This window comes from Papio anubis, chromosome 4 (assembly GCF_008728515.1).
Source record: "Papio anubis isolate 15944 chromosome 4, Panubis1.0, whole genome shotgun sequence".
In the NCBI taxonomy this organism is placed as follows: domain Eukaryota; kingdom Metazoa; phylum Chordata; class Mammalia; order Primates; family Cercopithecidae; genus Papio; species Papio anubis.
The window spans coordinates 57385747-57413348 of record NC_044979.1 but is presented as its reverse complement, the minus strand read 5'-3'; the positions used below and the strand labels follow the sequence as shown (position 1 = coordinate 57413348).

Below are 27602 nucleotides of genomic sequence, written 5' to 3'. Positions count from 1 at the left end.
ACAGTCAATTGTTTAATTTTTCAAGGCTTAAAGAAAGGCCACAATTAGATTAAGCTATAATTTAGAATTTTTAGAATTAATAGAAAAGATAATTAGACCTGTAGGCTTGTATATCTTTCTTAAGCTTTTCTTTAATTTAGAGTATTATGTTTTGATGTTACCTGGTGGACCATGTAAGAGTGGATCTTACATGTTCAATTATGTTTAAATCTGGTATGCAACCTAACGATCTCATAGCAAACATTGTGCTGCAAATAGGAACGCGTTATTAATAATGATAGTGGTGGTAGCAGAGGTACTAGAAGTAGTAGTAGTGCAAATAACCAGAGAGGACAAATCTGCCAAAAATCTTATTCAAGCTTATCTCATTAAATGCTCAAGACAGCATTATAAATTTGGTCTTAATATTTTCTTCTAAAAAAGCAAAAATTATTAAAATATCGGCTCAAAGAACTTCGGAAACTTGCCCAAACTGACACATATAGCTGACTTGAGAGAGCCTCTTATGAAAACCTTGGATACACTATCAGGAGAAGCCACTCCCGATATTTAACATGGGTTCTTTTCTATTTCCTGAGTGTCTAGGCTGGTTTGAGAAATAAAGGGAAAGAGCACAAGAGAGAGAAATTTAAAGCTGGGTGTCCGGGGGAGACATCACATGTCGGCAGGATCCGTGATGTTCCCCTAGCCATAAAACCAGCAAGTTTTTATTAGCGATTTTCAAAAGAGGAGGGAGTGCACGAATATTGTGTGGGCCACAGAGATCACATACTTCACAAGGTAATAAAATATCACAAAGCAAGTGGAGGCAGGGCGAGATCACAGGACCACAGTATAGGGTGAAATTAAAATTGCTAATGAAGTTTCGGGCATGCATTGTCATTGATGACATCTTATCAGGAAACAGGGTTTGAGAGCAGACAACCTGTCTGACCAAAATTTATTAGGCGGGAATTTCCTCATCTTAATAAGCCTGGGAGCGCTACAGGAGACGGGGCTTATTTCATCCCTTCAGCTTCGACCATAAAAGACTGCACGCTTCTAAAGGGGGCCGTTCATAGGCCTACCCTCTGGGCGCATTCTCTTTCTCAGGGATGTTCCTTGCTGAGAAAAAGAATTCAGCGATATTTCTCCTATTTGCTTTTGAAAGAGGAGAAATATAGCTCTGTTCAGTCCGGCTCACCGGCGGCCAGTTCAAAGTTACCTCTCTTATTCCCTGAACATCGCTGTTATCCTGTTCTTTTTTTAAGATGCCCCGATCTCATATTGTTCAAACACACATGCTCTACAAACAATCTGTGCAGTTAACACAATCCTCACAGGGTCTTGAGGCAACATTCATCCTCCTCAGTTTACGAAGAAGATGACGGGATTAAGAGATTAAACTAAAGAAAGGCATAGGAAAACACAATGGTATTGATTGGGGAAGTGATAAGTGTCCGTGAAATCTTCACAATTTATGTTCAGAGATTGCAGTAAATACAGGCATAAGAAATTATAAAAGTATTCATTTGGGGAACTAACAAATGTCCATGAAATCTTCACAATTTATGTTCTTCTGCCACGGCTTCAGCCAGTCCCTCCGTTCGGGGTCCCTGACTTCCCGCAACAGTACACAAATACATGAACATCTTTATTTTAGATAATTTGAATAGGGTGATAAAATATGTGTCAGGGAAAATATTCAATATATTATTTAATGTTTTTGGCTTAGTTTTAGAATAGAAGCCTCTGATCTAGGAACAGCTGAACTTCAGGCAAATTGATTTATTAGTACCATAAGGTTAATACATTTTATTTTTTCCTTTGGAAGGTAGGGACTATAAACACCATACAAACAAAATCATACTCCAGATTTTAAATATATTGCAGCTAATCAGTCTGATGTTGACTAAATTTAATGTAATGTATGAAATATCAATATGCTCTATGCAAACTCATTTTGAAAATTAGTTGGAGTATTTAATTGTGTTGTGGTTACAAGTTTAGCAGAGTGGACAAAATACTCTTACTGTGTATTCTACCGACAATGTCATTAAATAGCGGTTAGCAATTTACTGCTGGTTAATGATCCAGGGCATCATGATAGCCCTTCAGGTCTCTCAGGTAAATACAATCTGTTTAAATTAATGTTGCGTAAGAATCAGATTATTTGGGGCTGAGCACAGTGGCTCACACCTGTAATCCCAATACTTTGGGAGGCTGAGGTGGGCCGATCACTTGAGGTCAGGAATTTGAGACCAGCCTGGCCAACATGGCGAAACCCCTTCTCTACTAAAAATACAAAAATTAGCCAGGCATGGTGGTACATGCCTATAATTGCAGCTACTCAGGAGGCTGAGAAAGGAGAATCACTTGAACCTGAGAAGTGGAGTTTGCAGTGAGCAGAGAGATTGAGCCACTGCACTCTAGCCTGGATGACAGAGCGAGACCGTCTCAAAAAAAAAAAAAAAAAAAAAAGAATCAGGTTATTATCAGATTATTTGGCATGACTTAATTTACTATAAGGTGCCAAAGACTTATAATTTCAAGTTCCTTTGTTCTATTGATAAAACCTATATTGGACTCAAACAGAATGCCAGGTTGGATACCTGCCCTCTAGGAGCTTAAAGTCTAATAGGGATGCTGAGACAATGAACAGGCAGGCAATTTTATAAGTGGCAACATAAGTAATATAAACAGCCAGGGATACTAGATTATGAAATTAAGATACAGGCCAGGTGCGGTGGCTCACACCTCTAATCCCAGCACTTTGGGAGGCCAAAGTGGGCGAATCACCTGAGATCAGGTTTTTTTTGTTGTTGTTTGTTTTGTTTTTGAGATGGAGCTTCGCTCTTGTTACCCAGGCTGGAGTGCAATGGCTCGACCTCAGCTCACCGCAACGTCCACCTCCCGGGTTCAAGACACATTACACTCCTCAAACTTTATTGAGTGACTGAGTCACCTGAGGGTCTTGTTAAAATGCAGGTTCTGATTCAATGTCTGGGATGTACTTCAGAGTTTGCAATTCTAACGTGTTTCAAGTGGTGCTGATGCTACTGGACTGCAGATCACATTTTGAGTAGCAAGAGTCTTATTAACATCTCTCTAAGCATTTCACACTGAGATCCGTTATATTTTATTTAAGCATAAACATAGATATACAGAGAGATTATAGTCAGATATAATTGTATCCCCACCTTACAAACGACAAACTATTAAGTAACAAACACTCTTGCCAGTTGCCAAAAAACTTTTGGCTGCTCCCATCTAAAAAGACGCACTTTATAAAGGCTGGAAAGTGCTAGGATATCTCCTTTTAGTCAATGTCTTGACTTCTGTCTAGAATGATCCACCTTAGGGCATGAAGAATTCATGCGTTCCTCTCAGACACCTGTCTTTTAGGAATTACACTGAAATCACCAATTCATTTTGTAGCAGTTGCTGAACAGCTGTCTGTTGATAATAACTTGTAGTCACTACCAGTTTCAGCCAAATTGGAACCAATGACCTTTGGGTCAGAAGTTTCATATTCCATTTCCAGTCCCTGGAGCCATCAAGGGCTCTTGTCGGAAGAGTTGTAATTCATGAATTTCAGCACACTGCCTCCAGCCCAAAGCATAGAGATTGTTTCCTGAAACTCATAGTCACACTTGGGCTATTGGTTGTTTATGGCATGAATGTAAGAGAATTGTGTAAGGATTTGTTGTATGACACTTTTATTTTTCTAAGCAATCGTTAGAATGATTAGCATAAAACTTACATGAATAATCACCTACCTTAGTGGCAATGGATTCCTAGTATTTCTACATAAAGATATGACTAAAAAGTTCATATTAATATTCTGTGTAAACACTCACCTTTTTAAAATAAAATTTCCAAATATGACATTAGATTTCTTTTCCGAGCACAAGAAGATTATTGCAGGAGATTAGTGAATGCTTATGAAGCAGCATGCAAGAAAACTTTTAAACGTTCTCATCATTGTCATAGTGACATGAAGTAATGGGAAGGAAACGGCAGGCCAGACCTTATGGTATTGATTTCACTTACTATTCACTCCTATGAGGTAATCATCTAAATTACTAAGGATTTGCCCTTTTCTATGGAGGAGAGAGTCTGATTCAAATGGCCTCATATAAAGGAAATTGCTGAATGAAGTCATTACTCTAATTTGCATTTATGTCCCAATGTTAACAGTATACCTTTTTAAAAAATGATGTTTGATACATTCCAACTTATAACATTGGTTGTAGCCGGAATGCCAATTTTAATTGTCCTTTCAATATCAATTTAGACAGATCTGCTAATAGGTTTGTGTTATTAGATAGATGCCTCTAGTAATGTCATTACTGAACTGAATTGAATAGCTGTTCATTGTGATGAAGTAAACTATCAAAGCTTATTCATTCTTGACGTCCACCTACCTATTCACAGTTCCTTTTTCTCTCTACATTCGCATAAAGAATATCATTCTTTAGCTGCTGGATAATGTTGAATGAAGCTTTTGTCCTTTTCCTTGAAGATTTTATTCTGTATCTAGATCAAATCCCATTATATCAACCTCCAAAAGACTTCTCAGAGTCTCTAGTTGAATTTGGTTTTAATCTGCAATCATGAGATCATCAGTTTGGGCTTAGGAAATCATTTTGTTTTACTGAATTTCTGCTGTAAGTCTTTCCGTTTTAATGACATCTAATGCATGCTTGTGAATCTCTCTCACACACACATGCATACTTTTAATCTAGTCTTCAAACCGTCTTCCTTTTCTCTTGATCCCCTCCAAATCTGTTTTCCACAGCGTAACAAGAAGGAAGTCATTTTTAAAGGCTTAAATGAAATCCAGTTAGCCCCTTGCATAAAACTTTTCCCAAAATCCTTGACTTCACTGACAAGGTCCTGTATGATCTGCTTCCTGTCATCTTCTCAGGCTCAAATGCTGCCCGCTCCCCTCCTTACTTTGCTATGCTTCAGACATGTTAGCTTTCATTGGTGCCTACGTGCTCCTCCTTTCCCAGGGACTTCATGCTTGCTATACCCTTTGGCCTGTAAACCCTCTTCTGACTTTTTATACAGTGGGTGAATTTTCATTACCTTTTTCATCTTCGTATAAATAGCACCGCTTCAGATGGGCCATTCTTACCCAGTCTGTCTCAGGAAGTTCTCTGTGTTACCCTCTCTTACAGTATTCTGATTATGTTCTCTATCTCATTTATTTGATTAATTTTGATGTCTTTTCTGGGCTCTTAAGCTCCCTGAAGACAAAAGCTTTATCTATATTGCTTATTTGCTAGGTACATATTAAGTGTTCAGTTAATGAATGATATTTATACCTGGAAATTCTCGTGTAATTTCTAATGAAAACTTTAAAAATCAACCTCAATGTAGCTAATTATTGCATAGACTGGGGATTGGAAAACTATAACCTGTGGACTAAATCCAGTCTATTGTCTATTTTTGTGCAGCTAACAAGGTAAGAATGGCTTTTACATTTTTAAAGAGTATTTTTTAATGAAAAAGAATAATTGTTTATATCACATAGAAATGACATGAAATTCAAGTATTAGTTTCCATAAACAAGGTTTTATTGGTGCACAGCCACACTCATTTGTTTGTGGACTGTCTATAGCTGCCTGTATGCAAAAACAGGAGAATTGAGTGGCAATGACCCAAACTACACGGCCTGAAATGCCTAAAATATTTACTCTGTGGACCTTCACAGAAAATATTTGTCAACTAACATAGACAAGTTAGCATATCAGAAATGTAATACCTAAAAACAACTACATTGTCCTGAATCTTTTTATAAAGATTATTTGAAGGAAAGAATGATAGAAGTGATAGAAGATCATAAAATACTTGAATCCTTCTTTTACTGGCCTGACTTTTAAAATAAGCCTCATTTAATTGGTCTCTCATTAAAGCAATCTTCAAAGACAGTGGTTCTTAGATAGTAATGGGCATTCTAATGACCTAGAGTGACCTATGCCCGGAGCTCCTGATTAATAAGTGCAGAGTGGGGCCTGAAAATGTGCATTTCTCATAGGCTCCCAGGTGACACTGCTGCTGTTGCTCTGGGGCCTATACTTTGAAAACTTAAGCTCTAATGTGTAGTTTTTCCCAAATCTCTTTGTCATTATGAAAGTCAAGAAATACCACCAGGGCTGCATCTTTCTTTACAGGATGTGAGTGTCTCTTCTGTGTAAGAATTCATTTACTAATCGTTTATTCAGTATTGACCATATGCCAATGTTGTTCTAGAGGCTGGGAAAACAAAGCTTAATGATAAATGGCTCCTTTTGAGGAGCCAAAATTTAGGGCTTTGCAGACATCAAATAAATAATTACAGTAAAATAGAAGGGGTCTAACAAGAGATTTAAACGGCTGTAGGCCTACCAATCAGTGCCTGATATCTATTACGACTTTTTAAAAGGGTAATTCTTTCAAAAAAATAAGACTTACAGAATGCTGATGTTTAAACTAAAAGAAAAAAGAAAAAAAAATCCTTACTGCAGCCTGGAAATGCCAGCCCATAGCGTCTCATGAAGAAATCCTGAGTATCAAGGAAGGAAATAAACGGCGGATAGGAGTCAGGACTGACTTGCAGCCCCTTGGACAGACAGAACAGCATGTGGAGACTCACATCATGAACTTCTGCTCCAAGAACTACTGCAGGAACATACTAGGAAAACCGAAAGAATTCACAGACCCTTTGAAAAAAGTGGCTTGCCACTGCACACTCTGAGACGGCTGAAAAACTGTGAGTGCCCAGAGTGTGAGAGGGGAAAAGTCTGCCTCCAAACACATATCCTCACTGGGGAACCTGAAAATCCAGATCACAGGAGAAGGACGTAACCTTACTTGGTGTTGAAATGAATTTAGAGAGCCAAATGACATACAAAAGTAGAATAAGCAGCAGGGAGAGTCCTGTAGGCACTCCTGGCCCCTACGGAAGCCCAGGGAAGCCATTTCTGACTTTATCTCACAGGGTTCCTTAGGAAGGGCTGCCAGTGGAATTGGGGAAAGACCACAGAGAGAAGGAAACTTTCAGCTAAACTTTGTAGTAATTTTGACCAAGCACAAATTTTCCTGGGCAGAATCTGGTTGGGGTGGCAAACGAGAAGTGCAGATACACACACAGAAGTCATGGCAGGTGGTGAGGGGCAGGGCCTGAAAGCCCTGCTTGGTTTCTCAGTCCTGAGGCTTGTCACCAGGGGCAAGATGTCAGCCCTGCTCACTGGCTCCCTGGATATAAACTTGGTGCTGTTGGTGGGGCACAGTGGGGCTGGATGAAGGCCTGTCAATGCCAGCTTTCTCCCACTTCTCTGGCTACCTGTGTTATGCAACAGAGGCAGCCATAATCCCACTGGGAACATAACTCCATTGGCCTGAGAACCATCCCCCATCCCCCACAGTGGCCACAGCAAGCCCCATCCAAGGACAGTCAGGACAGTCTGAGCTCAGACATGCCTAACCCTGCCCCCACCTGTTGGTCTTTCTCTACCCACCCTAGTAGCCAAAGACAAAAGACATAAATTTTGGGAGCTCTGTGGCCCTGCCCATTGCCTGAGAAACCCGAATACTTATCCAGGCAACCTGAGGGCACGCTTGTATCCCCCTATATGATCACAGCTGATGCGCTCTTGAAAGCGCCACCTCCTGGCTGGAGGCCAACCAACTCAAGCATTTGCAACAACTCATAAAAGAATAACCCTGCTCCAAGAAAGGAGAAAACAGCAGCTAATTCCACCACCAGTAACATCCTGGCTAACCCGAAGCCCTGAGTCTGCCCACGTGAAACCTTCACTGCCAGCACAATCAGCATTCAAGAAAACCAGTGCAGTAAACAAAATAACAACTAAGGACCCTCACAGTCCACTTCACACTCCTGCTACCTCTGCCAGAGCAGGTGCTAATATCCATGACTGAGAGACCTTCCCCAGTACCAACCTGGAGCCTAGTAGCTCCGCTGGGTGGCTAGACCCAAAAGAGCAAGAACAATCACTGCAGCCTGGCTTTCAAGAAGCCCCATCCCTAGGGGAAGGGGGAGAGCACCATATCAAGGGAGTACCCTATTGGATAAAAGAATCTGAACAGCAACTCTTGAGCCCCAGATCTTTCCTCTGACATGGTCTACCCAAATTAAAAGGAACCAGAAAAACAATTCTGGTAATATGAGAGTTCTTTAACATTCTCAAAAGGTCACACTAGCTCAGTAGCAATGGGTCCAAACCAAGAAGAAATGTCTGAATTGCCAGAAAAAGAATTCAGAAGGTCAGTTAAGGAGGCACCAGAGAAAGGTGAAAAGCAATGTAAAGAAATTTTAAAAATAATGTAGGTCATGGATGAAAAAATCTCCAGAGAAATAGCACAAATAAAAAACAATCACAACTTGTGGAAATGAAAGACACACTTAGAGAAATGCAAAATACACTGAAAAGTTGCAACAATATAAACAAACAAGTAGAAGAAAGAACTTCAGAGCTTGAAGACAAGGGTTTTGAATTAACCCAATCTGACAAAGGCAAAGAAAAAATAATTTTAAAAATGAACAAAGCCTCTAAGAAATTTGGGATTATGTTAAATGATCAAACCTAAGAATAAGTGGCGTTCCCAAGCAAGAAGAGAAACCTAAATATTTAGAAACCATATTTGAGGAAATAATCAAGGAAAACTTCCCTGGCCTTGCTAGAGATCTAGATATACAAATATAAGAAGTTCAAAGAACACCCAGGAAATTCATCGCAAAAAGATCATCACCTAGGCACATACTCATCAGGTTATCCAAAATCAAGATGAAGGAAAGAATCTGAAGATCTGTGAGGCAAAAGCGTTAGGTAACCTATAAAGGAAAACCTATCAGATTAAAAGGAGATTTCTCAGCAGAAACTCTACAAGCTGGAAGGGATTGGGGTCTTATCTTTAGACTCCTTAAACAAAACAATTAGCCAAGCATTTTGAACCCAGTGAAACTAAGCTTCACAAATGAAGGAAAGATGACATCTTTTATCAGACAAATAAATGCAGAGAGAATTCGCTGCTTCCAAGCTAGCACTACAAGAATTGCTGAAAGGAGTTCTCTAAATCTTGAAACAAACCTCAAAATATATCAAAGCAGAACCTTGTTAAAGTTTAAATCATACAGGGCCTATAAAACAATAACAGAATGAAAAAAAAAAAAGATATACAGGCAATAACTAGTGTGATGAATAGAACTGTACCTCACATCTCAATACTAACATTGAATGTAGGTGGCCTAAATGCTCCACTTAAAAGACATAGAGTGGCAGAATGGATAAGAATTCACCAACCAAGTATCTTCTGTCTTCAAGAGACTTGCCTAACACATAAGGACTCATACAACTTAAGGTAAAGGGGTGGAAAAATATATTCCATGCAAATGGACACCAAAAGCAAGTAGGAGTAGCTATTCTTTTTTTTTTTTTTTTTTTTTTTTTTTGAGACAGAGTCTCGCTCTGTTGCCAGGCTGGAGTGCAGTGGCGTGATTTCGACTCACTGCAAGCTACGCCTCCCAGAATCAAGTCGTTTCCTGCCTCAGCCTCCCGAGTAGCTGGGACTACAGGCATCTGCCACCATGCCCGGCTAATTTTTGTATTTTTTTTTTCAGTAGAGATGGGGTTTCACCTTGTTGGCCAGGATTGTCTCGAACCCCTGATCTCAGGGAATCCACCCGCCTCAGCCTCCCAAAGTGCTGGGATTACAGGCGTGAGCCACTGTGCCTGGCCTCTAGGAGTAGCTATTCTTACATCAGCTAAAATAGACTTTAAAGCAACAGCAGTTAAAAAAGACAAAAAGAAACATTATATAATGATAAAAGGACTAGTCACACAAATATCCTGTGATATTTAGGAAAATATCACAATCCTAAATATATATGTGCTTAACACTGGAGCTCCCAAATTTACAAAACAATTACTACTAGACCTAAGAAATGAGATAGACACATTAATAGTCAGGGACTTCAATACTCCACTGACAGCATTAGACAGGTCACAAGGACAGAAAATCAAAAAGAAATAGTGGACTTAAACTATACCATAGAACAAATGGATATAACAGATATTTACAGAACATTCTACCCAACAACTGCAGAATATGCACTCTCTTCATCAGCACATGGAAGAATCTCCAAGACAGACTATATGATAGGCCACTAAACAACTCTCAGTAAATTTAAGAAAATTGAAATTATATCAGGTACTGTCTCAGATCAGAGTGGAATAAAATTGTAATTCAACTCCAAAAAGAACCCTCAAAATTATGCAAATACGAGGAAATTAACCTGCTCCTGAATGATTACTGGGTCAACATTGATTCAAGATGGAAATTTAAAAATTCTTTGAAATGAACGATAATAGTGATACAACCTGTGAATAACTCTGGAATACAGCAAAAGTAGTACTTAGAGAAAAGTTCAGAGCATTAAATGCCTACATCAAAATGTCTGAAAGAACACAAATTAAAAAAAAAAAAAAGCTACAGACCAACATCCCTGATGAATAGAGATACAAAAATTCTCATCAAAATACTAGTGAACTGAATCCAACAGCCTATCCAAAAGATAATCCACCAAGATCAAGTGGGTTTCATCCCAGGGATGCAAGGATGTTTTAACATAAATCAATAAATGTGATACACCACATAAACAGAATTAAAACCAACTGTTACAAAAATCATCTCAATGGATGCACAAAAAGCATTTGACAAAATTCAGCATCCCTTTACGATTAAAACATTCATCAAAATTGACATAGAAGGGACATACCTTGTAATAAAAGCCATCTATGATAAATCCACAGCCAACATTACTCTGAATGGAGCAAGTTGAAAGCATTCCCCCTGAGAACTGGAACACAACAAGGATGTCCACTTTCGCCACTTCTTTTAACACAGTACTGGCTAGCCACTTCTATTCAAGATAGTACTGGAAGTCTTAGCCTCAGCATTCTTGTCGTGTTCTGTTGTATCTTTTAACTAGTGCATTTAGGCCACTTACATTCAATGTTAGTATTGAAATGTGAGGTACTAATTCTATTCATTGTGCTAGTTGTTGCCTGAATATATTGGTTTTTTTTTTTTCAATTCAACAAGAGAAAGAAATAAAGGACATCCAAACCAGCAAAGAGCAAGTCAAACTGTTGCTGTTTGCCAATGATATGATCAAATACCTAGAAAACCCTAAAGACTCATCCAAGAAGCTCCTAGATCTGATAAATGAATTCAGTAAAGTTTCAAGATATAAAATCAACATACACAAATCAGTAGCATTGCTATACACGGATAGCAACCAAGGTAAGAATCAAACCAAGAAGTCAACTCCTTTTACAATAGCTGGAACAATAACCAAAATAATAATAGTAACAACAACAACTTAGGAATATCTCTAACCAAGGAGGTGAAAGATCTCTACAAGGAAAACTACAAAACACTGCTGAAATCACTCATAGACAACACAAATGAATGGAAACACATCTCATGCTCATGGATGGGTAGAATCAATATTGTGAAAATGACAATACTGCCAAAAGCAATCTTTACATTCAATGCAATTCCCATCAAAATACCACCACCATTCTTCACAGAACTAGAAAAGACAATCCTAAAATTCACGTGGAACCAAAAAAGAGCCCATGTAGCCAAAGTGAGACTACGCAAAAAATACAAATTTGGAGGCATCACATTACCCAACCTCAAACTATACTATAAGACTATAGTCACCAAAACAGCATAAAAATATGGTGCTGGCATAAAAATAGCCACATGGACCAATGGAACAGAATAGAGAACGCAGAAACAAAGCCACAAACTTACAGGCAACTGATCTTCGACAAAGCAAATGAAAATGTACAGTGGAGAAAGGGCATCCCATTCAACAAATAGTGGTGAGATAATTGGCAAGATTCGTGCAGGATCCTCATCTCTCACTTTATACAAAAATCAACTCAAGATAGAAGAAAGACTTAAATCTAAGACCTGAAACTATAAAAATTCTAGTAGATAACATCGGAAAAACCCTTCTAGACACTGACTTAGGCAAAGACTTCATGATCAAGAACTCAAAAGCAAATACAACAGAAACAAACGTAAATAGATGGCACTTAATTAAACTAAAAAGCTTCTACACAGCAAAATAAATAATCAGCAGAGTAAACAGACAATTCACAGAATGGTAGAAAATCCTTGCAAACTATACATCTGACAAAGGACTAATATTCCGAATCTACAAGGAACTACAAGGAACACATCAGCAAGAAAAGAAACCAAATAATCCCATCAAAAAGTGGGCTAAGAATATGAATAAACAGTTCTTACAAAAAGATATACAAATAGCCAAGAAACATGAAAAAAGGCTCAACGTCACTAATTATCAGAAAAATGCAAATCAAATCCCCAATGTGATATCATCTTATTCCTGCAAAAAGGGCCATAATCAAAAAAATTGAAAACGAAGAGATGTTGGCATGGACGTGGTGCAAATGGAATGCTTTTACACTGCTGGTGGGAATGTAAACTAGTACAACCTCTATGGAAAACTGTGGAGATATCTTAAAGAACTAAAAGTAGATCTATCATTCTATCCAGCAATCCCACTACTGGGTATCTACCCAGAGGAAAAGAAGTCATTATATGAAAAAGACACTTGCACACACGTTTATAGCAGCACAATTTGCAATTACAAAACTATGGAACCAGCTCAAATGTCCATTAATTAATGAGTGGATAAAGAAAATGTGGTGTGTGTGTGTGTGTATGTATGTATAGTGGGATACTATTCAGCCATAAAAAGGAATGAAATAATGGCATTCCCAGCAACCTGGATGGAGTTGGAGACCATTATTTTAAGTGAAATAACTCAGGAATGGAAAACTAAACATTGTATGTTCTCACTTATAAGTGGGAGCTAAGCTATGAGGACATAAAGGCACAAGAATGATAAAGGACTGAGGATGTGGGGAAGCATGAAAGAAGAGCAAGGAATAAAATACTACACATTGGGTACAGTGAACACTGCTCAGGTGCTGAGTGCATCAAAATCTCAGAAATTACCGCTAAAGATCTTATCCATGTAACCAAACACCACCTATTCCCCAAAATCCTATTGAATTTTTTTTTTTAAAAGAAATCCTGAGTATTAGGAGCAAATTTAGATCTGTCCAAGATTGCTTATTTCAAAATGAGATAAGGGGAGATCATCAAGAAAAAGACCTCAAGCACAAGCTGCTCATAATAGTTCCTTCCTAACCATTACTCTGTTTTCTGTTTTTCTCCTTTGGAACCTAATTGGTACCATCTTTGTCTCCATTCCATCACCTTTCACTAGCCCAAGCTATAACCACCCAACAGGTTCTCCTGGCCCGGGCCTCAGACAAAGCCAATTTATCAAGACAGGGGAATCACAATAAAGAGTTGAATTCACACAGAGCCAGCTATATGGGAGGCCAGAGTTTTATTATTACTCAAATCAGTCTCCCTGAAAATCTGGGATCGGGTTTTTAAGAATAGTTTGGTGAGTAGAGGGTCAGAAAGTAGGGAGTGCTGATTGGTCAGCTGGAAGATAAATGATAGAGAGTTGAAGCTATCCTCTTGCTCTGAGTCAGTTCCTGAGTGGGGTGGGCGGGGGCGGGGTGGGGACAGGACTGGATGAGCCAGGTTATCGATCTAGGTGGTGTCAGCTGATGCCTTGAAATGCAGGGTCTGCAAAATATCTCAAGCACTGATCTCAGGTTTTAAAACAGTGACTCTTAAACCATAATTGTTAATTTTGTGGCTAATTTGTTAGTCCTGCAAAGACAGTCTAATAACCAGCCAAAAGGGGGGTTTGTTTTGGGAAACGGCTGTTTTCATCTTTGTTTCAAAGTTAAACTATAAGTTCCTCCTAAAGTTAGTTCAGCCTGCACCCAGATATGAACAAAAGCAATTTGGATGTTAAAAGCAAGATGGAGTCAGTTAGGACAGATCTCTTTCATTGTCATGATTTCTTCAGTTATAATTTTTACAAAGGCGGTTTCAAAGATACCATCTTTACCCCTGTAAATATCCCTCATTGACCTCAAGACTTTCACTCTTGCTGCCTCCAATCTCTCTTACATCCTGCAACCTGACATCTATTTTAAAAACAAACCTGAATGCCTTTAAAAACCCATAGGCTTCCTTTTATTTCTTGGACAGTGACCCAAATCTTTAACAAGGCCTATTAGGCTCCATATTATCTCTAGCCTGAGTGTTTTCTATTGGTTCTTCCAAGCTACTATTATTTCTCCAGATTCAAGGCTTTGCAAATGTGCTCCCTCTGCCTGGACTGCTTTTCCCTCTCTGCACCTCTTGAGCCTTTACTTCATTTTACTCATTTTTTTTCTAATTTCTCTTTAGACATCAGTGCTATGGAGAAGTCTCCGCTTCACCAACTCTACTTGCTCCCCCTACTATCAGAAGCAGGAAATGACCAGACTACACTGGTCATCAGTCTAGAAACAAAGGTCCATATCAAGTTAAACCTGCTATCACTTCTACCTTCAATTAGATTTCTGTTATAAAAAACAAAACTTTTGATTTCAGACTGCACAGCTCTTGGATTTGTGAATGTTAGAGGTATTTTCAGTAGAGACTATGTCTTGGGTTAAACTGAGAGAAGAAGAGCTTTCTGGCTAATTAGCAGAAATGTTGCTAATTTTCGATTTGGCAAGCAACTTGATTTATTTGGGAGCACACATATAAACACACATACACATATATACATTTCCATATAGTTTAGCCATTTGGCTTTTAGAAAAGTACTAAGGACAAGTTTAAGAACACTGGAGCAATTTTATTTCTTATGGTTAAACAACATGCATTTCCTAAAGATCTATATTGATCTATAAATATTTTGGCACAGATTAAGGGAAAAAGACTGGTATTCAATCAATTCCAATTTTTTTCTTTTTTCTTTTTTTGAGACAAAGTGTCGTTCTGTCACCCAGGCTGGAGTGCAATGGCACGATCTTGGCTCACTGCAACCTCTGCCTCCCAGGTCCATGTCATTCTCCTGCCTCAGCCTCCCAAGTAGCTGGGACTACAGGCGCCCGCTACCATACCAAGCTAATTTTTTTGTATTTGTAGTAGAGACGGGGTTTCACCATGTTAGCCAGGATGGTCTCGATCTCCTGACCTCGTGATCTGCCCACCTTGGCCTCCCAAAGTGCTGGGATTATAGGCGTGAGCCACCGTGCCCAGCTCTCTATTTTTTTCTTAAAAAGGCTAACTTGAACTCTTCTTGGAGTTCTCAAAACACCACCACTTGACCTTTTCAGCTCTTGTCAGAGTTTATAATTTTGTATTTCTGTGATTTTTCTATTAATATTTATCTCCCTCAGTAGAAGGTAAGCTTCAAAGAGAACTGTGCTTATTTCGTTCACCACTGTTCCTTGAGTTAACGTGTGTCTGGCAAATAATAGGCTATCAGTAAATGCTTGCTCCATGAATGACAAGATGATTAGATGTATGATAACCTTCCCCTCTGCACATCACTCAGCTGCCATTGGCTTGGTTAGCCAATAAGCAGCTCAACCCCCCTTGTGGCCCTTAATACTCTTTCTGACTGAATTTCTCGCCTATCAAGTGTCTATTGTCCTGGATCCTTGAGTTGACGACTCCTCACCTTCACTCACTCTTATGAGTTATGGACGTCATTACTTACTAGTAGTTGACTACTTGTTGAGTCTTACTTTTTTTCAGAAGAACTAGCCCAGGAAGTGAGATGGAAGATATTACCATTTTGACAAATAATCAATGTAAAAATGATTACTAATATATTTTACTTCTTTTGTGGTACTAAGAGCTAGTGTACAATTTATATTGACAGCACATCTCAACTCAAATTAGCCACATTTCAAGTCCTCAACAGCTAGATGTAACAAATGGCTGCCATATTGGATAGTGCAGCTCTAGCATCTTCTCAGATACCAGGTCATCACAGATGACCTTATGTGTGTGGCTTTGGGCCAAAATGTCACCTCAGAGATTACACTGGAACCTTACAACTTCATGAAATTGCACATGACACTTCTCTTCTTCCTCTTTCGTGTTCTCCTCTTCATCATCTATTTTCCTCATCTTTCTCCAATGCCTCCTTGTCCTTACTTTTCTTCTCCCTATTTATTTTCTGGTCTTTTTGACCCACACATTTATTTCCCTACTTTGCTCATTTCTCAGTAATTCAACAGGTTTTCCAAATAAACTCTTATTTGTGACACTTCATAATTTGCTATATAATTTGAAGGGTGGTATGAAAGGCCAAGTTATAATGTAAAAATGTGATGAGTAGAAGAGGCATACCTCAGTAAAATATACACCTTTAAAGAATTAGTAGTTGATTTCCAGAGTTTTAAATATAAAATGCCGATAGTTCAGACAGAGTTTTCTTTGCATATTGATTCAGAGGTAAAAGAAAATCCAGGTTAAGTAAGACATGCTAGCATCATGCAGTCAAAGCCTAGGGTTATATACCAAAAAGCTAAAGAAAACCTTCTTAAGCTCTTTGGTTTGTTCGTTGTTTTTCTGACTTATGCGTTAGTACTACTTACATCTAAATTGCTGCTAACGTTAACTATAATCTAACATGTAGGCTTTATGTTTGTGTCCCACAGATCACAAGGTGATTACAATGAAAATGTCAACTCCAAAAAAGTCAGTCAATTTTAAAGTATCACATAGACTAAAATAGAAAGTCGAAGTGCTTTATATATGACCTTCCACAAAGTAATCATAGTCTACATCCTATGGGAGATATACTTAGGGACTCTCTAATTCACCAACAGGGATGGATGCAAATGAAAGGCTTGGAATAAAAATAGAAACACTCTGCAACCACAACCACTTTCCCAGAAGGGACTGTGCAAAGACATATAAAGATACAGTCAAATGACAGTTTTCCACATTTATGTCATGAAAGCAAATGCATCCAGGTTCTCAAGTAAGTGAAACTGTTGGCTTTAGTTTATTGTTATTCTCTATTCATTATCAATTCAGGGCTTTCTAATATGATGAAAAAGAAATAAAACCTGTTGTCCTTGCATCCTTTAAATTTTTTGTTACAGAATTTTGGAGGTGAGGAGTATTTTAGAGATATGTCCTAATTCTGTATTTTCACAGTGAGGAATCTGAGGTTGAGGGGAGTTTGCTGCCCAGTTCCCAGTCATTTAGGAGGTTAGTGGTAGAACCCTGTTTAGAACCCAGATCCAGTGACTCTGTGTCAGAGCTCTTACCGTGTCAAGACAGCTGGGGAAAATCTAGTAACCAAACTCTTCAAGGAGAAATGAAATTTCTTTTTTATTGTTTTTCTGACTTATTAGCAACTGAGGGTTAGAGATTTGGTATTTGGCAAATTTCTTTAATCATTAACCAACAATCAGATTAAGATTAATGAGAAATTTTCCTGGGTATTGTATTTACAAGACAGTGACCAAAAATAGTTGTAGAGGTCTCCTAATTTCTTAGTAATTTTATAGTATCACAATTGATAGCACATTGGGAGAAGGAAGTTATACGACAAGCTATAAATGTTGTGTGAGAAAAATCATGTTGTCTTTGAAAGGTTCCGTTTTCTTTATCAATTTTTGAAGAAAAAATTTAATTAAGATGACTGTCACAAGAATCTGTTGAGCTTTGTACAAATGCCGATCTACAAATTTGTCAAAATTTCACTTTCATTTTCTTATTTACTGAGCCACGAAGGGATTGTCTCTTAAGCATTGAGCTCACTAGACACTTAAAAATCTTAAACAAGGTCGGGCGCAGTGGCTCACGCCTGTAATCCCAGCACTTTGGGAGGCCAAAGTGGGGGGATCACAAGGTCAAGAGATCAAGACCATGCTAGCCAACATAGTGAAACCCCGTCTCTACTAAATACACAAAAATTAGCTGGACGTGGAGGTGTGCGCCTTGTAGCCCCAGTTACTTGGGAGGCTGAGGCAGGAGAATAACTTGAACCTGGGAGGTAGAGATTGCAGTGAGCCAAGATCATGCCGCTGTACTCCAGCCTGGTGACGGAGTGAGACTCTGTCTCAAAAAAAAAAAAAACAACAACTTAATAATTACATTAATAATACAATTGCAAAAGGTTTCCATTCCAAAAGGTAGACTTATAAGTTTGTCACTAGCTGGAATTATACTAAAGTTATTTTTTATTCAGTACTGTTTTCCAAATATCTTTGCATCTGCATTTTGCTTGAGTTCCCTGAAGGAGCAGGGTCATCATATCTACCCTGCCAGGAGTCCTGACTACCAAGGATAACACCTCTACTGTGATTTGAGGAGCACCAAAGGCTCTTCTGAAAAATAAGTTCTTCCAGTGGTTGACTAGTTATTTCCCAAATTTTAAGATTAACCTTTTGGATTAGAGTTTTAACTCTAATTAAAATGCAGGTATCATATGGAGCCTCTTAAGCCGATTTTAATCCTTGACATCTTAGTTTAGTTTATCAGAGTAGTAATCCAGTCATTTGGCAAGACTGAAAGGAAATTGGAAATGGGACACATATCATGTGTCCAGAAGAAAAGAAAATTGGAATTGTTATGAGCATGAGGTGTGAAAGTAGGAGCCTAATGAAAAGAGAAGCATGAGGCACTGGGTACTGAACACCATGGGGGATCAAAGTGAGAGGGAGTTACAGGGAAAATACAAGAGAGGAAAGGATGACTAGGAATATTGTCTGTTCCCACACTACTGCCATGAGTCAACAATCCCTCTAATTAGTCATTAGTGAGTTATGACTAATTATTATAAAGAGGGCGCTTCAGTCCTATCCCTGAACACAAGAACAGGGTCCTCACACAAGTCCATGCTTATTTACCTCAAACAGTCATTCTTTTTTTTCACCTTCTATCCTATATCTTAATAATAAAGTTAAAAACGAGTATTTCAAGTTAAGATAAAGTGATAAAATAGATGATTAGGAAGCAGAATGAGAGAGTGTTGCTAAGACATGAACATCTGTTAGATGCTTAATAACATTTTACAGGTACTCAATGGACTAAAGCAATCAAACAAGAGAAATATCATTGACACATTGTCACCTACAGTTGTTATTATGTTTTGGTGTTTACTCAGTTTTCTCAGTTATTTACAACAGAGATGTTCAGCTTATTGTTCGTGAGAAAAATGAGTTACTCAGGTGACAATACAGTAATTTAAAATGGTATTTGATGAAAGGGATTATCTAAGGCTATGCTGTCCAGTATAGTAGCTGCTAGTAACATATGGCTATAAAATATGTGAAATGGGGCTTGTCCCAATTAAGGTGTGCTGTAAATGTAAACTGTACACTGGAAATTGAAGACGTAGTATTAAAATAATAAAATACCACAGTAACTTTTTATTGATTATGTATTAAAATTACAATATTTTGGATATATTGGGTAAAGAAAAATATTAAAATTACTTTCACATTTTTTTTTTAATGTGGCTACCTAGAAAATTTTAAGATGATTGGTCAGGTGTGGTGGCTCATGCCTGTAAACTCAGTGCTTTGGGAGACCAAAGGTAGGAGGATGGCTTGAAGCTAGGAGTTTGAGACCAGCCTGGGCAACATAGTGGGACCATGTCCCTGAAAATAAATAAATAAAAATAAATAAATAAATAAATAAATAAATAAATAAATAAATAAATAAAAATCCCCATCTCCTTTAGCAAGGAAAAGAAAATGAAAAACAAAAAGATTAAATTACATATATGTGGCTCATATTTGTGGCTTGCATTCCATTTTTACTAGATAGTGCTATTCTAAGGGATTTAATACATTGTTTAAATGGGATATACTCGTGAATTTAAAGTTTATGTTATAGTTATAAATGTTCAGATGTCTTCTTTTGGAAACAGGTGTATATTTGACATCAACAAATCATATGTGACTTCTTTATAATTTCTTTCCGTCTGCTATCTGGTGCAGGTGGGAAATGTTCTGAGCTACTCTGATAACACCTGAAGAGAAGAGTCAGTGAAAGAAAGAGTGTCCAATTTCCTTTCCATGAGCAAACCACCTTCCCTAGCCAGTCTGTGGACATACATTTAGCAAAGATTTATCCTGTGCCTGTCTATATTAGCTAACGTGAATAAATGAATATTCAGTCAGAATGACCTCTGAGGACTTGCAAACAAGTGTCAGGAAATGTTAGTCAAATTGAACTATCTGCATGACTTTCTGGAGAGCACTGGTGAATAATACAGTAAATTCAAGATGTATGTCATTGGAGATTACATTGTGAAACCAGCATTAATTTAATTTACAACAAATTTTAAATTCTTAGGTGGGACTTGTTAAGAATAATTCAATTCCATGTATGAAAAAAAAGAAACATTCCCACTTTTTGTACAGTTGTGGACTTTCTGAAAGTCACTTAAACACTGAATTTCTAAAAATTCAGCAATTTACTGTTCAGTATAAAATGCTTATTTTGTCATCAATACTTATACTTATTTCTGACACATGTAAGAGTAACACTTTTTCACCACAAAAGAAAAAGACATTATCTTTCGAGGTCAGGGAGTTTCTGCATCTTGGTTTCAAGCTGCTAACTACATTTGACATGATGAGGAAATGATACATTTTTGGTTTTTTCAGAACCAAGTGTAAGCATCAGAGATGCTTACAAAAAGAATTTCAAAAATTGGTTGACAAAAGAATTCTGCAATAAGAATTTCTATCTTATTTTCTGGTAGAAAATCCAAATTTAGAAAAGTAGAATATTTTCTGGGTTATATTTACTCACTTCACTTTATATTTACAAAATTTCTAATTTACTAACTATAGCCATATGACTGTGATTCTTTTGCCATGGGTGACACGAGTTAGAATGATTTTTGGTAATAGTTTTAACTCATTACTATCTCTTGTTTAATATGTTAAACATGTCTTAAAGCTTGAATTTGGGATCCTTTATGATTTATCTATTTATATTAATATACCTCTAAATCTCTGATGTGTATAAAATGATTGTTTACATACAATCTGGCAAGTTTTCTAACATAATTATGATCAGTTGGAACTCTAAATCTTTTCTCTGTTTAATGTCAGAGTCAATTTTTGCGGTGCTATTAAGGAGGCCAAGCATCAAACTATTTGCTTCATTTATAAAACTGTAAAAACAAATATGATTCGCAACCATTTCAAGTTTGCCACATATTGTTTCCAACACGAAGACATATCCTCAAGCTCTCTGGGAATCCCATTGATGAGCTGTGCTATTTGCATGCCCCATTGGTCCTGCAAGCAATCATCTTTCTTCTACTGAACCACTATCCAAAATTCATTCTTTCCATTTACCAAAATGGGAAAAAAGGATTTGAGAATATTTGGGAGGAATAGAAGTCATGACCTTAATCTGTGTGGTATCTTGAAAACAAGTATATTTATTACCTTCGTAAAACCCATCTCCACTTGGGAGCCATGTGGAAGGATCTATGGTTATTTGATATAAAACCTACACATATTATTATACACCAAAAGGACTGAAACAACAGAGTAAGCATCTGAATCTACAACTTTAAAAGCCAAATAAACTAAATAACAAATGATATGTTTCCATCATGAAAACTGGTCTTGTTAAAAGATAAACGGTGTTAGAAGTAAATGAAAGTGTTTCAAAGTATCTGCTACTTGCATTTTTACATTTCCTCATACCTAAAATTGGTTTTTAGTGTCTTTCCTATTTCTTGTCATAATACTGGGATTTAAAAGCGTAAAGAATATGATGCATCTCAGAAAATAATATTTTGGTGTCTATTACCATTCACTGAAGACTGGGGGTACAAAAAAGGAAGCAGTTTAAAATTCGTTGAAATTGTTCCGTATTCCTGTTTTTCCTGTTAGCCTTACCACTAAATCAATGTGAAAAAATCTGGGAGGAACCAGAAGAAAGGTAAAATCATCACTTTAGAAACTTAAAATACAAATTTTATGCAAAGGTCAGTTGACTACAGAGAAAGCAGAAGAATAATTCCATGATGGTTTCAAGTACAGTACATGAAAAGTTACTTAGAAAGCTATTCTCATTGCTTTCAGATGACCTAGGGACAGGTCTGCCTTAAAATGGGTAAGGGATTAGGTTTTGCAAGGACTTTGCCTGGCAGGTTTAGTTCGTAATCTGTTTTAGTCCCTCTCCCTTTGCAATACATTGTATGAGTGTCCTGTGTAAATGGGAATTTATTAAATGTTTTTATTATAAAATAAATTATTGACAATGGGCTATTCTCTTTATTCAAATTTTTGGAAAACGTTTCTTTTCTTTTTTCTTTTTTGAGATGGTGTCTTGCCCTGTTGCCAGGCTGGAGTGCAGTGGCGCAATTTCGGCTGACTGCACCCTCCGCCTCCCAGGTTCAAGTGATTCTCCTGTCTCAGCCTCCTGAGTAGGTGGGACTACACGCACATATCTACATGCACATACTAGCAGTAGTAATAGTTATAGTTGCTTTTGTGACTGTGGTCATCTTATAGCCCCACATTCCCACTTTAACTGAATTGATTTAGGGATGTAAAGAGGTAGTGAGATTAGAGGACACAGGATTCAAAGTCAGGTTTATCTCACTAGGATTTATGCATTACACCATACTGTTGTGGGTTTGTGGAGGTTTTGTTTGTCTGTTTTAATTTTAGATTTTCTACATCCAGGCACTATGCATATAAGCACTTCATCTTTAAGGGAACAATTTTTCCTAATTGTATTTTGAAACAGTAAGGATATTTATTTTTTTCTGAAAACATACTAGTATGTTACCTAAAAGGCACATTTTATCGTTGATACATTTATTTGAATGCATTTATATCAGGGAGTCAGTTCAATGAGGTAGCTGCCTGACTGCTTGGCTAATTCTTCAGCCATTGGTCTAGGTATTTCTGGTTTCCTAGTTATTATGCAATGAGATAAAAATGTTGGCTTAGGGTAGCTTATTCTCTATGAATTGTATTTGTCAAGTGTAGTAAGAGTATGGATTATTTATGTGTTTCCTTTATATTGCTAGTATTGCCAATAATCTTAATGTCTTAACTAATGCTTCATATTTTTACAAATAAAATTTAATCTGATGTAATTTCATAAACACACTTATAGAAATAGAATATTGCTGTATAATTTCTAGTCACATCATATACCAATAGGTGTAATTAGTAATATAAATTTAGCAGGATCTGTTATTTAGTATTTGATTTTAGCCTGTGCAAAATCAAATCACATAAAATCATTTATATCTAATTAATAAAAGGCTTTTTTACTTCAGGGAAATTTAAAATTGACAAGACAAATAGGAGAAAAGAAAATCACTGAAGTGTGAACCATTTTTCTTAGTACTATATATTAAAGGTATTAAAGATATTAGAATACTACTTTAAAATCATGTATCATTTATTGAGTATGCATAGGTTAGTTTTACATTATGCTTATAAGTAGTATGTGTTGAGATCCTATAGAAAGCATAGCAACATAGCAACACAACTAAAGCTGTGTTAGCCTTTAGGAATGCTGAAATATAAAAGTTCATTGACTCTAGGGAGCAACTCTTCATTTTTGTTTGCTCAGAATTTGTCTGGTACATATAGAGGTCTGATTCATTTTAAATGCTGTAAATCAAATTAGATAGTAACATTAGCAAAGTGTACATTATCCACTTTGCAGACTGTAAAAGAAAAAAGTTGTATACTTATAGTATGTGGATAAGAACCACTTTACAACCTAATTTTTTTTCTTGCATTATTCTCTTACTGTGAGTATCTATAGTGATGAGCAATGGCATTATTGGCACAGCTAGCCTTCAGAATATTTGCTCACTTTATGCCAGCATGAAGTTTACACTGCCGTTAAAACCACTGCAATTTTTAGTTTTTTTATAAAGCTCTTTCTCATACATTCTTACTTCATCTTCACAACAACCCAGTGAGAGGGCAAATGGAGTGGAGATTTGTCATTTCTACCTGCCAGCATTCCGAGGCCCTTTCTACCCGGGGGAGGCCCTTTCTACCTGGAGAGCCCCCAAGATAAAATGGGTGGATGGTAGTGTGTCCAGAATTGGTTCCTTCTTGTGGGGTTCTTGGTCTTACTGACTTCAAGAATGAAGCCAGGGACCCTCCCAGTGAGTGTTACAGTTCATAAAGGTAATGCAGACCCAAAGAGTGAGCAGCAGCAAGATTTACTGCAAAAGGCGAAAACACAAAGCTTTCAGGCACCCGACCAGCTTGCAGCTGCTGGCTCCGCTGGCCCACTTTTATTCCCTTGTTTGCCGCCCCCCACCCCCATCCTGCTGATTGGTTCATTTTACAGAGACCTGATTGGTCCGTTTTACAGAGTACTGATTGGTCCATTTTACAGAGTGCTGATTGGTCCGTTTTTACAGAGTGCTGATTGGTGCGTTTACAAACCTTCAACTAGACACAGAGTGCTGATTGGTGCATTTACAGTCCTTTAGTTAGAAAAGTTATTTAAGTCCCCACCCATCCCAGAAGCACAGCCCGCTTCACCTCTCAGTAGAGTTCTACCTCCCAGTCCCTCTACTGAAATCGAAGGAGAGTGCACATCTCTTCCATTTCCTTGGCAGCCCAAGTGCTCTCATGTGATGGAGGCTCAGCCAATGAGATGATCCTGCCTGGGATTTTCCCTAGAAATGAGCAAATCAGAGCAGCTGAGGACAGTTTGGAGCCCATTCTCATGGAGGCAGTTTGCACTGTGCGTTGTCCCTTTGGCGGTAGAACCATCTGGAGATTTCAGGGTTATCAAAGGCAACATAAGTGTCTGGAGTAGACACCTTTGTTTCTGCTATTTTTTCTCATGGTTTGTTGGCCTTTCTTCTTGACATGGCTTGGCTGTGTCCCACCAAAAATCTCATCTTGAATTGTAATCCCCATAATCCCCACATGTCAAGAGAGAGACCAGGTGGAGGTAATTGAATCATGGGGGCAGTTTCCCCCATCCTGTTCTCACGATAGTGAGTGAGTTCTCATGAGATCTGATAGTTTTATAAGTATTTGGTAGTTCCTCCTGTGTTCATTGTCCCTCCTGCTGCCTTGTGAAGAAGGGGTTTGCTTCTCCTTTTGCCATGATTGTACGTTTCCTGAGGCCTCCCCAGCCATCTGAAAATGTGAGTCAATTAAACCTCTTTTCTTTCTAAATTATCCAGTTTCCGGCAATTCTGTATAGCAGCGAGAGAACAGACGAACATATCCCGCAACTAGCCATCTTATATATTCATATAGCACATCTCTCTCACATTTAACTTGAGTAGGTTGTGGTTTTTTGCAGCCCAGAACACAGGTGATTAGAACAATTATTGCTCTTCCCCACTTACAGATGAAGAAATTGAGCCTTACAGAGGTTAAGTAACTTGCTTTTAGTTATATAGAAAAGCCAAGCCTAAATTCTATGTCTTCTGGTTAACGGTTGTTCCTTTCACAGCACACCTTTTTCCCACATGTGTTTAGTGGCCTTTGCAGTGAGGTGTGCTTCCTTCCTTATGTATATCTCCTCCATTGCAGTGCTTACTCCTATTTCCTGTTATAATGCTTTTCTGTTTGACATCAGATTTGGTCTCCCTTACTAGACTGTTGAGCATCTTGGAAGACAAGGATTCTATTCTATTCATCTTTTTTCTCTCAAACATACTGGAGTGCCTGCGTGCATAACTTAGTACCAATAAAGATTTTAATGAATGAATGAGCAAATAAGTGCATAAATTACTCAATTAACTGAAAACACTGATATAGGTTCGAAGTTGGTGCTGTAAGATTGATTTCAAAAAAACACTACCTCTGTTCTTTACCAATCAAAATTTTGGGATATTTTAAATAAAGTGTTTTACCTTGAACATACAAAGATGTTCACAGCTGGGTGCAGTGGCTCATGCCTGTAATCCCAGCACTTTGGGTGTCCGAGGAAGTGGATCACTTGAGGTCAGGAGTTTGAGATCAGCCTGGGCAAAATGGCAAAACCCCATCTCTACTAAAAATACAAAAATCAGCCAGACATGGTGGTACATGCCTGTAGTCTGAGCTACTCGGGAGGCTGAGGCGTGAGAATTGCTCAAATCTAAGAGGCGGGAGGTATCAGTGAGCCAAGATTGCACCATTGCCCTCCAGTCTGGGCAACAGAGCGAGACTCTGTCTCAATAAAATGAAATAATAAAGATGGTCACTTAATAAACATTTATTCCATGATTATTATATGCTAGGTTTTAATGTGGGAATAAATAAGAATGATTCTCTTTTCAAAAAAGTGCTGCAGATGGATGGGTGAAACAGATGATTCCGTATCTCAGGTAATGGAGCTGTGGGCAAAAAAAAAAAGCTGTGGTAATCTGAAGAGTGAATAGAGCAGCAGGCCCACTGTTAGCAGCCATGGGAACCACTAGACTGGCACAGGGATACAGCTCTAGGCAGGATGCTGTGCACATCAAGGAAATAGCCATAATCCTTTGAAAGCTACAGAATAGCAGAACATGCTTTGCCTTTCCAGAATAGTGTGAGATGCCCCCACTACAAAAAAAATTACCTGTACTCTTAACATACTTATTTTTTTAAAGATTATAATCAAGTCTGGTTATAAAAATTTGGATAATTTTAAAATTACGTACCACTTGGGAATAACACATAAGACTATATTTTGGTTTGGCACAAAGATGAGAATGAAGATTGATCTATATGTCTAAGCATTAAAGTCCAATACAACAGAAGGAACAAATATGTATATAGAGAGACACATAGATAGAAAACCATATATATATGTATGTGTCTATGTATGTACATATAAAATAGGATAAATATGTGTTAATATGATTGTTAATATAATTTCCATTCTTCACAAATTATGTACACAGAAGAAATATTTAACTCCAAGAATGTTTTGGTATTGTTTGCAGACAATTACTACGGTACCCCAAAGCCGCCAGCAGAACCAGCACCATTATTGTTAAATGTAACAGACCAGATACTTCCAGGAGCCACTCCAAGTGCTGAAGGAAAAAGGAAGAGGAATAAATCAGTGAGCAACATGGAGAAAGCCAGTATAGAGCCTCCCGAGGAGGAAGAGGAAGAGAGGCCTGTGGTCAATGGAAATGGAGTAGTAGTAACACCAGGTTAGTCATTTACATTTTTTATGGGTTCATAAATCTGTTTTAGATCTAAGATATATATGTACACATAGATATATATATAGATACATAGTAAGATATATATATACACACACATATGTATTTCTTACATCTATGTGTTCACATGTAAATTATTATAATTATCTTCAAAGAGAGAAGATTATGATATCAAATGGAAAGGACATGGAATTAAAGGAGTTGAAAGAATATACCAAAAAAATTTTTGTCGTATTCTTCCAACTACTTTAATTTTTTATTTCAATTATATAATATTAGTAGCAATGTAGTGAATGATTGAAACCTCTGTAAGATATTACGAGTCTTATATATGGTTGTGTAAAGTTTTGAGGTCTTTGTTAATATTAGAGAAAATCTATTCTTAGAAATCTTGCTATGCTTGCAGTTCTGTCAGTAGAGGTTATGTCATGTGATTTAGTTTACAACATCAATGAATACAATTTTCAAAATCGCTACAACTACAGGATGCCCATATATTTGT

The 27602-nt window shown here is 37.6% G+C and overlaps 1 protein-coding gene across 10 annotated transcripts in view; it reads left to right on the top strand.

The window, feature by feature from the left end:
* The window catches only part of LOC101024293 (membrane-associated guanylate kinase, WW and PDZ domain-containing protein 2), a 1445327-nt gene that overhangs the window by 932258 nt on the left and 485467 nt on the right, over positions 1 to 27602 (top strand). For all 10 annotated transcript variants that reach the window (XM_031665959.1, XM_031665957.1, XM_031665955.1 and 7 more), the window contains one exon: positions 26873 to 27088. In XM_031665959.1, coding sequence (XP_031521819.1) covers positions 26873 to 27088 — 216 coding nt within the window. The remainder of the gene's footprint in view (positions 1 to 26872; positions 27089 to 27602) is intronic.